Genomic DNA, 15,890 nt, shown 5'->3' with positions numbered 1-15,890 from the left:
AGATGGTCACTGATAAATCAAAAGCAACAGCTGGGCTCTTCAAAGAAATACAAGATGAATGTATCAGCTGGGTCCATGAGTCATCTTTGATATTTTTATTCCTTTTGTTTCATTCAATTGTGCATTTTGTTTAAAAACAAATATATTTATCGAAAAACTATATCCAGAAGTTTATCAAGGTGAGAGGTGATCTGTTGACTTTGATTTACAACCAGCACATTTTAGAAGAAATGAAAGAGAGCACTGAGTGGTCTCTGCTTCCAAGACATTGTACCAGACAGATTATTTTGCCTAATAATGTGTCTTTTTTTCAAAATTCAGCATGAGTTATCAATTAGGAGGCATAATCATCATTAAATTGTTGGTTTATTTTCTTTGTTGCATAAAAGTGGATCTTTTTGAGCTGAAAACTAACACAGATAAAGAACTACCCTGAATTCAAAGTAAAGTAAATTTGTTACTCTCTCCTATAGCTTTTCCAATGAGAAGTTATAAAGAAAACCTGAATTCCACAGAGGAAGCAAACACAGTTATCTTGGTGACTGAAAGTCCTGTCTGGTCTATACAAGGTTCCTGTGAGGAGACTTTTTCAGATACCTGGGTATAGGCTCAACCTGACCTCTTTTCTCTCCCTCCATCAGAGGGCAGCTCACTGTCTCACCTTTGTGAGATATCTCACAAACTTCTCTGAAGTCTTAATTTATCTCAAGTTCACCTTTGAACATTTCCCTTCAATGATGAGTTACTGAACAGAGCATGTGATGCAGATGTATTGCAGCTGCATCTGAGTGTGAGCTTCCACAACAAAATTCATGAAACGTTTCTTCCAAAATAGCAGTGCTTCCAAAACCCCGTTGTCCGATCATTTCCCAGGTCTGCCAAGAAATTAATAAATAAAAATCTGGCCTTTATTGCTATAGTGAGCAATTGTTCCCTCTTGGTCACCTACAAGCTGATAAATGCAGTAAAAAAAGTTCTTAATTTTTGAAGCTGAAGAACTAAAGTTTGATTAAATATCCCTTGTCCCTCAGCTTCTAGAGGCGAGATTCTCTGCTCATATTTGTATATGAATTTTCCTCAGGATTGTAACCAGGGATCTGGTGATTATTTTCTTTGTTGGTATTATTCTCGAAGCTGTTATCTGTTCTGGTTTTATTTCCAGCAACTTTAGGCAGTTTTTTCTCAAAGTCCATCTGAAAAAAAGAAAGAAAATATGAAGCCTGTATTCACTACCTTTTTCCTTTGATTAAAGGAAAATTGTTAAAACAGTGCAAGAAGAAAGTTATTCATTCCGTATGCCTTTTTAATGAGCTACAAAGCCTTAGACACCTGGCCTTAGAATAGGTGGCCCTGTTGCTGTGGGGGAGGTGGAAAGGAGCAGCTCAGGTGCTGGTGAGTGCAGCACAGCCTGATTGTTACTCCCCGGTGCTGCTCTGAAGGGCAGAAGCCACAGAGGTTCTGATGGTGGGGATGGCAGCAGCAAGAGAGCTTTGTGAACATATGAGTTCTAAAGTCTTTTTCTCTGAGCTTGGTGGAAGGTGATAGCTTGGTGAACTCTCTAAGGTGTAAAGTGCAGTTTTGTCTCCACTTGGCTGCTGAAGCAGGGAGGCAGATAGATGGAGATCAGACCCTGTTTCATGAGCTCCTGGCTTTCCTGCGGGCTGTTTGGAGAGTCTGAGTCCCCGTATTTGATGAAAACAGGAAAAATAGTTAACTTATTACTCACCAGGGTTTGGCTGATCTCCTTTCCAGTGTGTGGTGCTTATGCAGCATACCTTGCATAAGTTCAAACGCAACTGCTGAAGGCTGGTTAGTTCTCTGCTCAGCGCGTGCCCTCATGTAAGTACATGCATGTGTTCCCACTGTTCCTGGGCCACAGCAGGGCCAAGCTGGTGGGTTCCGGTACTTACCTCCAGGCTGTCATGCTGCACACCACACCAGAGGAAAATTTTGAGTCTTTTGGACCAAAAGCAGAACAGGTTGCAGACTGGCTTAATTAACACTGGTGGGATGTCTTCTCCTTTACTAGTTCCTGGAAAAAAAAATAATAATACATGAGCCTATGGATAGCTAGGTATGAGCCTTGGGAGCCTCAGAATATGTGAGGTAGGGAAGCAGGATCAGAGCCCACTGCCCTCTTCTGAGTCTGTCTTAAGTCACCTGCTGGACTTTTTAAAAACATTTTTTTTTATATATGTGTGTATATATATATATATGTCTCTGTATGTTTAGAACACCAACCTGTTATAAGGCTTATCAACAACCCTGTGATGGCACAGCCCATGGAGCCGATGGCACTGAAGTACAGGTAGGACAGGGAGTACCAGGTGTCTGCCAGCAAAGGCCTGTGAAGAGGTGACAAAAGCAGCTAGTGATGAGCAACAGCTGTGTTTAGGTTGTTGCCTGACTGTGCCAGCAAAATGCAGCTCATGCTGCAGTTGATGTGTCATCTGGCATCAGTCTGCACTCCCAGCCTGCTCTGTGGTTACTGCCTGCACCCCAGCTGCAGGTGGGGATGGCACACTTGGCAAAATGTAGGCTTAAGTGGTAATAGGAAAAATACCTCTCTGGAGCCACCGTGGGAGTTGCCGTTATCAGTGCCTCAGTGGTGTTAGCCAATGTGCAGTTGAGGGTGGACAGTTGCAGAGGGATGGACTTTGGTGGTGGTGCAGGGTAAATGAAAGAGCCGGTACCAGCCCAAAAAGCCAAGCTGATCCCAGCTAAGAGGCCTCCGAGAGCACCCTTGGCAAGTATAGAAAGGTACTGTTAAAGATGATACGTGGAAAGTGCTTTTCTGTGAGTTAGGCAGGAGTAGGTAATGATGGGTTACTGTGAAAATAAATTCTGTTCTCTCTCAATTAAGGTATAAAACACGGTGTTTTAGTGCCCTTTATTTATAAAAGTTGAAGCAGAAGTGTGCTCAAAGCTGTGATACAGATTTTAGTTTTACTTCTGCTAACCTTGATGGGAATCCTCATGGGGCAATATGGAATGAGCTCATGTTGTGTTTTGAGTGAAAGTGTGAAGGCAAAGCTATTGAAATCACTCTGTGCCTCCCAAGGTTGGTGCAAGTATTGAATAATTTTTTCTTCTTAAAGAAACTCAGAAACAAAAATAATTTTTAAGAAAACCCTCATGTGAATCTAATCACCAATTATTCCACAGTTGGGTACACTTAAATTCAACAGGATACATTTAGACAGGGAAAAGGCACGTATAAATAGATCTTAGATCCTCAGGCACTAAAACTGAAAAGCAGCTCAAAGACCCAAACAATTTTCAAAACTGAGTTTTAACCAAAAAATGCCGAGAGGTTTTCTTTTAGATCAGGATTTTTTTCCTTACCTTCCAGTTAGCACAGGGAAACACAATTCCCAGAGTAAATAATCCCAGCATGGGCCCCCCACACATCCCATGGATGGAGAGGGAAGCCTGGGGGTGTAGAGAAGAAGAAGGAGTTCAGGGAGCTGCTGAGGGAGAGCATGTCCAGTTCTGATTTTGGTCTGTAATTTTCAGTGGGAAAATAGTGAGGGAGAAGGGATAAGTAGTGATTTCAAGGCACAGTTGAAGAGAGAATCATGCTCAGTATTGTTCCCTAGCAGTGAGTCAATAGTGAAGGAGTTAGGGGATTTATGATTTTTTTTCCCCTACGTATTCCTCTCAGCAAAATGTCCACAGAAAGGGTTTAGATGATCTAGCAGCCATCAGAGCTGGCAGCATTATTTGTTCAGTTCATTGCATTTCTGTTCATTCCTGTTCTATTAATTGCATTTCTGAAGCAAGAAATACCTGAACAACTCCTCCCAGCAGCGATGCTGCTGCAGCCATCGAAGTGCACAGCACACCATAAAATATACCTGGGAAAGATAAGGTAGTGAGGTTCTCAGTGCTGGTTAATAGTGGGGATGGTTTCTAGCTCAGTAGTGTCTGAGATGACCAGGCAGCACAGAGGAAATTCCATTTCTTTTTGGATGTTTAGAGTGGACCATTACACACCCAGCAGTGTCTTGTGTGAAGTCTCGTTGCATTTTTGGTTGACTGATTTTTCTTACAAAGTAGAACAATAGCAATGAAATTAATTTAGAAGTTATGCTTCATGTAGAAATGTTTTCTGTTGCCTTTAAATATCACTTTTAAAGTAATCTAATAAATGAGTTGAGAAATTATAAACAGCATGGCTTTTTTCCTTTGAAACCAGTTTTAACTTTGTGGTAGGTGGAACTCTGTACGCAGCAGTCTTGAGTAAAGCCAACCAAAACTTATGCGCTAGCACACGTTGTTTTTGGAAGTAAAAATTATCTTTCTAGGTCCAGAGTGAAAAAGCTAATAGTAAGTGGAAAAACAAGAATGGAGGAGACTAGAAGCAGTTACAGAGATAAAAAATATATGGCTTTGGCTCTTTCGTGATATTTATGAACATTAATAGAATTCTCATGGTATTAATATGGTATTCATAAAAGGGTTATGATCTTACTGCAATAGTTGTAAAAAATATCCTAAAAATTAAAGTTATGTTGGATGCTTGATATGTTGATAATATTTTGTGGGGTTTTTTACTTTTTTTTTGCATACTTTTTCTCTGAAAAGCTAAATAACTGCTTATGCAATACTCTGAGTTTGAATAGAAATTACTTACGTTATTACTCTAAAAGAACAAGAAGTACTACTATAGAGTAATGTGGTAATAACTACATCAATATTCTTTCTGTGTTATGAAGAGTGTTTTCCAATATTTTCAGTAGGCCAAAATTTTCCAAGGATTTTGAGCAATGGTTGTTAATGCTAGCATATATTTTTTCTCTGCCGTATGGTGCTGATACTTAATGTTACCAAAGCATCAGGCTGATGTTCACCTTGTGGGTTTATAAAGGGTTACATTCCTGTGGAGGCTTCCAAAAAAGTGTTTCTGAGGGAGTCTCTCTATGCAGTGCCCTTTGCTGCTAAAGAAATGGATCTCATCTAGAGTACCCACATAAGCCTTTGCTGATCCACGTACTCATCTTCTCAGAGAGGTTTGGGAAACATTTCTTGACCAAGTCTTCAAAGGTAACAGTTGCTAAAGCATTGATGCTGGCAGCTACCGTGCTGTAGAAAGGGTAAGTAAGAGTGGTAAGTAAATAGGAAGCAATATAATCTGAAATCAATTTGTATTTATAAAGAAGTTCTTCCTCTTGTTCAGCATTAATGCTCTTCAAGAACTGTATTTTTCATAGTATTTTTCATGTGTGCTGCTTTAACTGGGGAGGTTTCTGCTACTTCTGGAATTGCTGGGGGCTCTGCTTTGTGCTGGCATGGAACAAGATAGAAACTCATCCTAACTGACCCTTCCATTTACAAGTTTGCAAAGACCTTAAATATAGACATGTTCCAGAATTAAAACTTCACTCTCTTACAAATTGAAGGATATGTAGTCACCACTCTGATCCTCCATGAATAGCCCAACTTTTAGCTAGGTGAGTGAGCCTATCTTTGGTGAATACAGTTCAGATAGACTTGTTGAAAACATTTATACCCCTGACTATGATTTTATGGCTCTTAAGTAAAGACAATTTCACCATGAGCAGCTCCCAAGGGTACTTTCTACACTGTATGGATAACATTATTCTAAATGTATTTGGGATAAAAAGATGCTGGAGATATGGAGTTAGACTTTGTCATAAACCATAGAATAATTTAGGTTGGAAAGACTGCTAAGATCACAGAGTCCAACCGTTAACCCAGCACAGTCAAGTCCACCACTAAACCAGGTCCCTAAGTGCCACATCCACATGTATTTTAAATACCTCCAGGGGTGTAACATAGTTCAATAAGGAACTACTGCTACTTCCTAGACTGTTCTAAGAAAAACATCTGGGCTTTTCTTAGCATTTCATATTTTGACTTCATTCTGGGTTCTCAAGAAATTATCATAAACAGCTAAAATGTCAATTCAGATTCACAGACCTTAGTGTTCCACTGAATGCACAGGCAACAAACAGTCCTGGGACTCCTGGCATCGAAGAAAAAATGTCCATAACAAAGTATGGCATGAGCTGGGATTGAAGGAGCACAAGAGCAACACAAAAAATTAATGAAGAGTTTCCTAGGTAATGGAAGAGAAGTAGCTGTTTATGAGCATGTTGCTAAATTCTGGTGTTGTCCCAAATAACATGGCATCAGATTTTGAGCAAAGGGGATGTCTTTTGGCAAAAATGCTCAATTGAATTAGTACTGCAGGAGTGCCAGAATAGATACTATTGTAGCCATGATCTGGCAACCACCTTAGTGCCTGAGTGCTGAAAGGACATAGAGCATTGCACAAAATTTAAACTGTCCTGATATGTGCTATATCTGAGCCCAAAGCAGCTCCTAATTATCATAATGGACATCTGTACCTGATCAGGAGCTGAAATGAAACCAGCAGTCCAAGGATCACAGCTCTTGTAATAAGAGTACATTACCAATCCACAAAATACTGCACACACTAGGACTGTCCAAAGTCCCAATAAATTCAGGTAAAGTGCCCTAGAGCAAAAGAGAGAAACCATTTAATGGAAAATAAATTTAAAAGTTCTTACAAGATACTTATTCTGAACTTTTTTGGGAGACGCCTTAATCCCAACTGGCTGTATAATTCAAACTGGCTGTATAATTCAAAGCAAGATTTAAAAAAAGGAAAAGTACACCATCCTTACACTATAGGGCAAGAATAAAGTTGCCAAGCAACTCCATACAGCTGGAAGAGTCATGTAACCTCTACACAGAATGGGCTGCACTAAATGCTGGATCTGTCATTCCTGTCCATTGTAAGAACAGATTTTTGCCTGTTGGGAGTTGTTGATGCTGTACTTCCTTTAAAGCACACAGAATATTATTTCCAGTGTTACCATGCAAAGTAACAATCTTGGTTGTTTTTCGCTATTCCTGAAATGGATGTGGGTGACAGCATCTGCTAGGAAGATTGTGTGGCTGTGGTTCAGCAATCCTGCAGGTTCTGAGAGCTGCCAGATTTTATAGAGCTCACATCTTGTTGGACACTACCTTGTGCAAGATCTATTGCTAAGGCCAGTTCAGAATGTGCTAACAGGACACAACGGTTAACCCAACTTGTTACTAGTGATGTTCTCACTGGTGTGACTTCTAAATGCTTTTCAGACATTGAATTTTCTACAGGATAAATTCATATAGACAGTCATGACCTACAGAAAAATTAGTATGTTTACAGAGAGCAAAAAAGCTAACTGTTCGAAGAATGAAAAAATTACCACCTTTATGCTTTAGCCACATGTGCAAGCAATTGGCCCTAGGTGTATGAAAAAAATATGATTGTTTAGTAAAACACATATAGCTATGCATATATTACTGCTAAAGTTGAGAAAGGTAGTAAGCTGGAGACCTGTATATCTATATTGTGAAGATTAACTTTGTTCTTCATTGATTCTGATTATTCTGATGCTGCAGAATTTTAAGAAATTATTAAGATTTAATTTTATTTAGATAATACCTTGTACTGTAGTGCCCCACTAAATCAATAACAACTTTTAATCCAGTATAACATAAACACAGTTCCAATAAATATATTTTTACAATGAAGCTGTAGATAGCACAACTTCTGTGTTGGCATCTTTGCCATACTCTCCTTCTGAGGATTATGTTATCAGCCTGATCATAAATTGCTAATCTGCAAGAGATAAATAGCTACCTCTTTTTCCCCTGCATATACTTAAGTCATTTCGAGCCAGAGGTAGTAAGACTGTCAGAGCACAATTAGCTTACTACCACCTAATGGGATCCCAATATTTATTTAGTATAGCTGATAAACTTAGTGTTATTCTTGATTAATTGCAGGAATAGGTTAATGACAGGTAGCTTACAGTTTAGCATGCTTTTCCGATTTGCAGGAAATGCATCTCTGTATTGTGGACTGATTGACTCCATAGAGCCCTAGCCATGTAAATGTTCCCCCAATAACTATTGTCCAGAAGGTATGTCGTCTCAAAGGATCAACGTCAAAGCTAGAAGAAAGAAAGAAGCTATTTAGTTTTTTTTTTATTTAAACTTTTTTTTTTCAGCAAGAGGTAGGTGATTTTTTCAGAACTATCTGACCTGTCCTACCATCTGAATCAAAAGTTCTGCATTGGTAATACTGTTTTCCAGCACAGATAACATCTGATGTGTTTAAGTTTGGAAGTGTTTTTACTTTTATATTGGAACACATTGTTTTCAAGTCAGGATAAGCAAATATCATTCAGACATAGAGGGTCACTTAATTGAGATTAATCAAATTTATAAGCATGCTTATGCTCAGATATAAGACCTGTGTCATATTGTAGCAGATCTACAAGCTGTCCTGCCTGGGACCCCATCTTCTGTAAGGAACAAGGTTCCTTAACAAACTCTTTAAAAATCCACTAAACTTTTAATAACACATCATTATGATGTAACTTCCTTTACATGAAATTGCTTCAGCTGCAGTGTTATCTTTTGTACAACAAAATTCCATTACTCAGCAAATCTGACTTGTACAAGTATATCTTTCTGTCTCAAATATGTCATTTTTGCAGTTCTCCTTATCTTGGTAGAGACAGCAGATAACATTTGACCTTGCTGCTGGATTCTGTCAGTGACTTCCCTTGATTAATCAACAAATGCCCCAAGCAGCCAAAGGAAGATCAGATTTCTATCCCAGTGCACTGATGCACTATTGCTAGCTGCTGTAGTGTGCAAGTAAAACATAATGTCAGTTTTATGAATAGAAAATGAAAGATGTATACAATTAGCCACTGAGAATAGCTCAGTTGGTTAGAACATAGTGCTTATGGCATCAAGGTTTCATGTTTGATCCCTGTATGGGCCATTTACTTAAGAGCTGGACTTGTTGATCTTTGTGGGTCCCTTCCAGCTCAGAATATTCTGTGTATGAAATTGGAAGGAATAATTGGGCTGCATTTGTAGTTACATGAGGAAAAATGGCAAATCTCCCCTTCAGTTCAGCAGACCTTTGATTTCTTGAAAGAGTTAAGCTTTCCTAAAGGTCAAATGCATTGCCAATAGCTGAAGAAATGAGGAATGGACTTCTCTGAGTCACTGAGGTTGTTTAATAACCAGTCTGAGTATTTTTGGCTTACTAAGGGTAGGGTTTCTAAACATTAAATATACAAAAAGGAAAGGTTTGCATCATTTGTTTCTTACTCAAATATGTTTAGCCGAGATCCTTCATGGGCATCTTCCCAGACTTTGGTCGATCCACCATTCAGACTAGTTCCTCGAATCAAAACCGTCACAAAGCCAGCCACCATAACAATCATTTGAAATGCATCTGTCCAGACAACAGCTCTTAATCCTCCCTAAAACAAAGAGAAGCTGTATGCCCCCAATTTTCTTTCCTGTTGCTCAAGTACTGAAAAATGTAGAAAGACTCCTTATTTTGACAGTTCATGAGCTGTATGTACAGCACCTAGCAAATCAGGGCTCTGCATTCTCCCACAAAGTGTGTATTTTTGCAGGTCAGAAAATTTCACAGCCTAAATAGTTTGTCCATGGGCATATGAGAGAATACTTGACTTTCAGTTAAATGCTTTTTTTTCTGCCTCCTTTATATCCATTTGAAGAACATATCATGGTGTGGAACAAAAGTGTAGGGAGTTTTGGCCTGTTCCTACATCCCATAGGACTCTGTACATTCTCAGAGCCCAGTGGTCCACAATTAGCCTAACACAGAAAAATAGCACTGGAAAGTTTGCCATTCCGCTTTCTTACATAGCTACTTTCATATTTGATCAAATCAGTACTAGAGCACATAGTAAGTGTTTTCAACAAGAGGGGAGTGATATATTGAAAAAAATATTTAGTGGCAATGAGAATGGCAATTAGTTTGTATCCTGAGCCCCAGGGCTCTGCTGCTTCATTGCAAATCTCTATACGGTATATCTATTTTGGAATTTGGAGTCTCATGTTGCTTCCACTCAAAAGAAAGGTTCTCTGACCTGTTGATTGTCCTTTGTAGGGTTTAGCGCTTTGTTCTTGAGCACAATTTTCGTGACAGTGTTTTTCAGCCTATAATTTGTAAAAGGTAAGAAACATCTTCTCAAAAGATGACAGGGGAAGCTTATTGCCTCCTTATCTGGACTCTGTCTCAAGATGTCTAGTTTAAACCTTGAGACATACAGCAGAGGATTAGAGAGGATTATTTTTTTCCTCCCAATAGATTTCCTTATAACACAGAGTGTAGAAAAAATTTATCTCTATGTTCTCCACAGGAGCCATCCTTCTCTGATATTCTGTCATGCTTAAAGGATGGTCAAATTAACAGTCTGTGTTGCAACTGTTCAGTTATGCCTGTTACATACCAGAGTGCAATAGAAAGTGCAGACAATTCCTGTTGCAGCTACAGAACCCCAGAGATCAAAGCCAGTGACTGCAAAACCAATGAAAACAAAATTGTTAGCGAAATAGAGGTAAGTCGTCTGTAAGGTAGCAGAAGAGCTGTAATCCTTTAGCTTTAGAAGGATAGGAGCAATTATTAATTTTAATATTTTGTGTCTATTAGGAGCTTTGCTGGATTGTTCAAGTTTTGTAGAACTTCTGGATACTGTTTTGCATTGTTGTTTTCTTTCAAATTGATATTAGCTAACTTTCACGCAAAAGTAACACAGAGAATACTTGCATAAAGCACAAATGTCATTCTAATGGCACAGAGCTTTACAAGCAGTGCTTCACTTCTGTTCTTAGTCCAGAACTTTCTCTTGAGAAACCAAGTTCTTCAGAGACTCCCAAAAATCCTAAGACAAAAAACCCCCAACCCCTAAGTAAATTTCATTACCTGCATCTAAGAATGATTTAATGCTAAAATGTGCTGCATTAAAACAAATTTCTGTGTTCATTTTGCCTCATAAAGTTTCTTTGCACAAGGTGCACAAATTTTGGTTTGGCTGATACTGAAATCTCACCCACCAGTCATAGTCTGTGAGAGCAAAACTATTTGTAAAGGTGCTCGTATTAGCAAAGTTAGTGTGGTGTAATAATGAATGAGAACTTTCACATGGGATTCAGCTGCATGCCAGAGGAAGGAAATTTGGCGCTGTGTGAGTGGTGGGATAGAACAAACTGAATGCAACTCAGATAATAAACAATAAAAGAGCCTCACAATCTCTTCCCAGTCAGTTTTGGTAAAATCAGGATTTGGGCCATGATGATTGCTTGTGCCCTATGGCAGTAAAATTACAAATCCCATCTATAGTGATAGTTGCTCTATGCCTAGTTTGCAAATATTAATTGAAGAAGTCTGGGGACAGACAGCAGAACAGCATTCATCTCTGGCTACGGGGAGAAGAATTATGCCCATGGAAACCTGAATACAAGAGACAGGGACGGGGGGAATCAAAGTACAGAGTATGGTCTTGGATCATCAGCTTGTACTGTGAACTTTGTCAGGATGTTGGGAAATTGTTTGCTTCAAATCTCTTCAGGTGGTATTGAGTGGAAAGGAGAGCAGAAGAGCACATGAGGATCCTGCTGATGTTTGGGTGTGAGAGGGACCTGGGGAGTCAGAAATGCAGAGCTACAAAGTGAAGGCAAAAATCTTCTTATAGAACCTTTGAGGAGGGTTGGGTTTTTGTCTTTATCTATTTTTGTTACTTCATTTACTCAAGCAATCCTTGTGGTGGTGTTATTTGAGGTAGCAGTGTAGTGCAGCATAGGAACTCACCTTGGTTGAGTGCCAGTGATGGAGCATAGACCACTATTCCTGTGTAAAGGATCTGAAGGAGTAAAAGTTCATTAAAAATGATGTATTTGAATGTTCGGTGATAAAGCTTCTAAGAGTAGGGCTCTGAGCAAAATACCAGATCCCTAGATCTGGTTTCTTTAGATCACCTTGTATTGTATATGGCTTTCTTTTTCAGCCCTTAAAAATTAAAATCTTGTGTTTAATTCCTTTCTGAGGGAAGGACCATTATCTGTCTTTGTATTACTTTTTTCTCCATTGCTATGACAAATAGATGACAAAATATCCTCATGAAATAGAAAGAGGGTATCTCCAGAAAACACAAATAGTGATACAGAAATAAAGTTGCATTGATCTTAGAAATTAAATTTTCATTTTTCCATTCAATCCCTTTCCAAGTAACTGACTCAATACCCTTTACATGTAAAATATAAGAGAACTGATGAAGAAACAAAGCATCAAAGTCAGTAAGCATTCAGATCTATTGCCAAAGGTTTGGGAATTATTAAAATGGAATTAATGCAGAAAGAAATGTCTCCTAATCTCCCATCACATCCCATCTTTTCATTAAATACACAACTAATGTAACCTTTCAAGACAGTCACAGCAGTGACCATTACGGGACCGCAGCTACCTGGGCATCTGCCCAGGATACCTTGTACAACAGTTTTCTGTTCAACTATAGGATAGTTCACCTCAGTGTCATAAATGGGTAAATAAATGTACCCACTAAAGCTTGACCAGCTTCTCAAGGAAGACAGAATCCACTTGTTTGGGAAGAGAGAGGCTTCAAGTGAACCTAATGAGACCAAGAGTATGCTGTGAGAGTACAACACAACATCCGAGTGTTAAAGACAACTAAAATGGCAATACTAAACAGGAAAAGTTAGGGAATTTAGACAGTTAAAAATGTAATCATACTTTCTTTTTAGCATTCATAGTTCAAGTGAAAAAACTAAGAAAAACAGAATACTCATTAAAACATCTATTATAAAAAATGTGCCATGTGAGACTAGTCTGTGAAAATCAATGTTGAGTGAAATTAGCACATAAAAAAAGAGTTAATGTTTTCTTACCGTCTGCAGGATGTAGATCAGTGTTGCAGCAAGACGGACAATCTTGTTAAATCTTAACTCCAAATACTAGGAAAAAGCATAATTTCAGTAAAGTGCACATGTAGCATCTGTGACATGGATGGTACCCTTCTGTTAGCCCTAAGTAACACCTTGCTGTGCAAGTAAACTTGCTGTCAGCTGGCATGGCTGTTATGAGTAGTAACAAGGGCTGCAGGATTGTCATTACATATAACAATAATTACATTTAAGAAATCTTCTCATCTGTACCATGTACTTGAAGTTCTTTATTGGGTTGCAGTAATCAATACCTGCTTTGTACCAGGAATAACTGGAACATCCCAAGAACTACAGAGAAATTTAAACTTCAAATGAAAGTATATTCCAACTATACAATGAGAAAACTTGAGTTCATCTCTAGTAGAAATAGCATTGACTCCAGTAGTGACAGAAGTGGAGCAAATGGTGAAGCAGCAACATGGAGTTTCCTAGTGCATGAGCTAAGCTGACTTTCCCACTTGTTCTGTCTCAGTCTAAAGCCAAATCTGCACACCAATATGGAGAGGCAAGAGGGAGGATCTTATGGACTTCCAGGTTCAAGGATGTAGAGAGGTGTTGCCACTTTCAAAAGAACTGCAGAGGTGAGTGGATCTCTAGACCCAAAAGCCCAGGTTTTAAGGCTGAATCACCACCTGGGGTCTCTGTAGAGTCTCTCTGCCCTGCGGCAGCCTTCATGCAGGGAGGCTCTTCTTGGGCCATAGTCCCATGAGCTCCTCCGCAGACACCAGGCACAGGCTGTAAAAGTTTTCTCTAGGCTGTACACTTTGTACTGCCAAAGCATCTTCTTTCTTGAATTTGCTCATGATGATCTTCTGTTTCTTGCATAATAAACCTCACAGTCTGCCATATAAATACACAGCTAATTTATGTAACTTGACCTATTTCTAAAATAATTCATGAAGCCAACAGTCATCTTTCCAGCATGCTTGAAGGGTCTCTCTGTCTACAATGACACCTTTGGTTTTTCAGATGACAAAAGTAATTAGTGTTCTGATTTTGGATCAAAACCAACTAGAAAATGCAACTTCTTCCAGCAATGGTCAATTTTACTCTTCACCGACCTGAAAATATTTCAAGTACCCAGGAAGATCTGTTTGACCAAAGCCCTTCCTTGGGTTTGGGCTCAGCGAGCATGAGCAGCCTTTCTGTTACCAGAAAGTTCCTTGAGAACTAACCCTGTTTTGTCATCCAATTCTTGCTTAGTTGAAACTGCCCACAGAGAGTAGCAACCACATGTGCAGAAGTTGATTGAAGTGAGTAAGAGGCCATCCCAAATGGTCAGTAGCTGTCCTGTGGATAAGCAGGTTATAAGGGCTGCTACTGAACTGTATTATGAAGAAAATAATGTGTTCCAGGGAAAATGCCAGGCAAAAACTCTCAAAAACTCAGAAGTCATTAATTTCATTTCCTAGAGAATGCTTGAATTCATTCTCCAGCCCTGACTTCTTTATTTTCTTCTTTCTTTTTTATTTTTGGAATAGGCCTGCCACCTTCTTTCTCTTCCTTCCACCTCAGCTATTAAGATATAGTAACTTGACCAAAATTACCATATCTAGACTAAGTTTGAATTGGACAGTATTGAATGTTGTTCTTAAATTCTGTTTCTCTAAACCAGAGTGGAATACTTAAAAGACCAGAAGCATTTGGATAACCTTAAATATTTTCCAACTGTAACTTAATTTCATGCTGGTGTGTAAACTCATATCCTGTCTGTGCTATATGTACACAACAGGAGCTCTAACCCTTAGATTATGATTTCAATTTATGCAATATAAATAACTAGTTTGAATAATGCAAATGATTTCCAAAAATAATGTATCAATATATTTGTTCTGTAAAACACTGCAGAAAGCTTTCTGTCAAAGATTTTTCTCTAAAAAATATATGCATGATAGTTAGTTATGCTAGAGTCGTGCCTTTATCTTATGATTTTTACTTACCTCATAAGTGCTTGTGATGCCAGATCTATAAAAGACAGGTAGAAAAAGTTCAGCAGTAAAAATTATGACAAGTGTATACGAAAGAAAGAAGAGCACAAAGGATGCCCCATAGCGATAAACTTCAGAGGGTGTCCCCAGGACAGTTACTGCTGACATGAAGCTTGATGTAAGAGAAAAAGCTATGGGTCCACATGTCATCTGCTTGCCACCCACCAAAAATTCCTTTGAAGTTTTCTTTTTCCTCTCCTTAACCGCAAAAAAGACTCCAATGCTGGCAGAGACTAAAAATAATGCTGCAAAAACAACATAGTCCCAAGTCATGAATTTTTTGACTTCTGGAGCTACAAAGTTTGGCATCGCACCAATTGTACAATTCTCTGATGGAAGATTCTGGTTTACTATGTCTGGTGCTCTAACCAGATTAACTGTTGACAGCAAAGTTGAAGCTTATCTGTAGCTCAGCAATGACAAACAATAAACTGAAAGACAGTTCAGCCAGAAGAATTTTCTAATCCAGTTCACTTCTAAGGAGTAAAAAAAAGGTAGCAAAGGATGAGTTAAGGAGGAATGCACTTAGACTCTAGTACTATGGGTGTTTCTGCCAGGCAAGCTGAAGCAAGGGACTTAGCTATGAAACCTGTAGTACAATCCCTTTTTATCTGTGATGTATAACTTTAAGGTTAAATATTAACGCGGCACATTGACTTGATCCAACTCTTTTCTAACATCTCAGCATTTTAAAATAATAAAATGAGAGCAAGAGAGAAAAAAATAAAGGAGAGAGAAATGAAGGAAAGCGCAGTGTGCAAACCTGTCATCTCACTAGCGAGTTTAGTTTCAGAGGAGCAATTTCGTCATATGGCTAAAAGCTGATCTTGAATGTTAGCAATAGGCTTTACAGTTTTCCTTTGACATTCTAAGTGTGCTCCTTGGTAGAATCTCTGGAAGTTAAGGCAGCCGTAAGAAACTGAAGCGTTTAATGGTTAAAACTAACTATAGTGCTTCCCCCCCCACCTGCTGTAGCCCAGCCTTGCTGTGTTTGGAAACCCAATGGACCTCCAGATGAGCAGAAGTGTGGTTTGTGCTGCACTGTCTGAGGATGAATTTCAGTTA

General features: G+C 38.8%; 1 protein-coding gene across 1 annotated transcript; it reads right to left on the bottom strand.

The window, feature by feature from the left end:
* Positions 1-1,034: 1,034 nt before the first annotated feature.
* Positions 1,035-15,387, bottom strand: SLC5A12 (solute carrier family 5 member 12). Its single transcript, XM_048308149.1, has 15 exons — positions 14,778-15,387; positions 12,781-12,846; positions 11,687-11,738; positions 10,329-10,396; positions 9,172-9,326; positions 7,854-7,994; positions 6,375-6,504; positions 5,944-6,032; positions 4,973-5,085; positions 3,790-3,857; positions 3,346-3,432; positions 2,564-2,742; positions 2,242-2,345; positions 1,911-2,032; positions 1,035-1,193 (listed from the first exon to the last, which is right to left on the bottom strand). The coding sequence occupies exons 1-15, from the start codon at positions 15,132-15,134 to the stop codon at positions 1,035-1,037; spliced, it is 1,890 nt and encodes a 629-aa protein (XP_048164106.1). The 5' UTR covers positions 15,135-15,387.
* Between the last annotated feature and the right edge of the window lie 503 nt (positions 15,388-15,890).

The sequence above is a fragment of the Corvus hawaiiensis genome, chromosome 6, assembly GCF_020740725.1.
Source record: "Corvus hawaiiensis isolate bCorHaw1 chromosome 6, bCorHaw1.pri.cur, whole genome shotgun sequence".
In the NCBI taxonomy this organism is placed as follows: domain Eukaryota; kingdom Metazoa; phylum Chordata; class Aves; order Passeriformes; family Corvidae; genus Corvus; species Corvus hawaiiensis.
The sequence above is the reverse complement of the archived record's forward strand: the minus strand, read 5'-3'. Positions and strand labels throughout refer to the sequence as shown.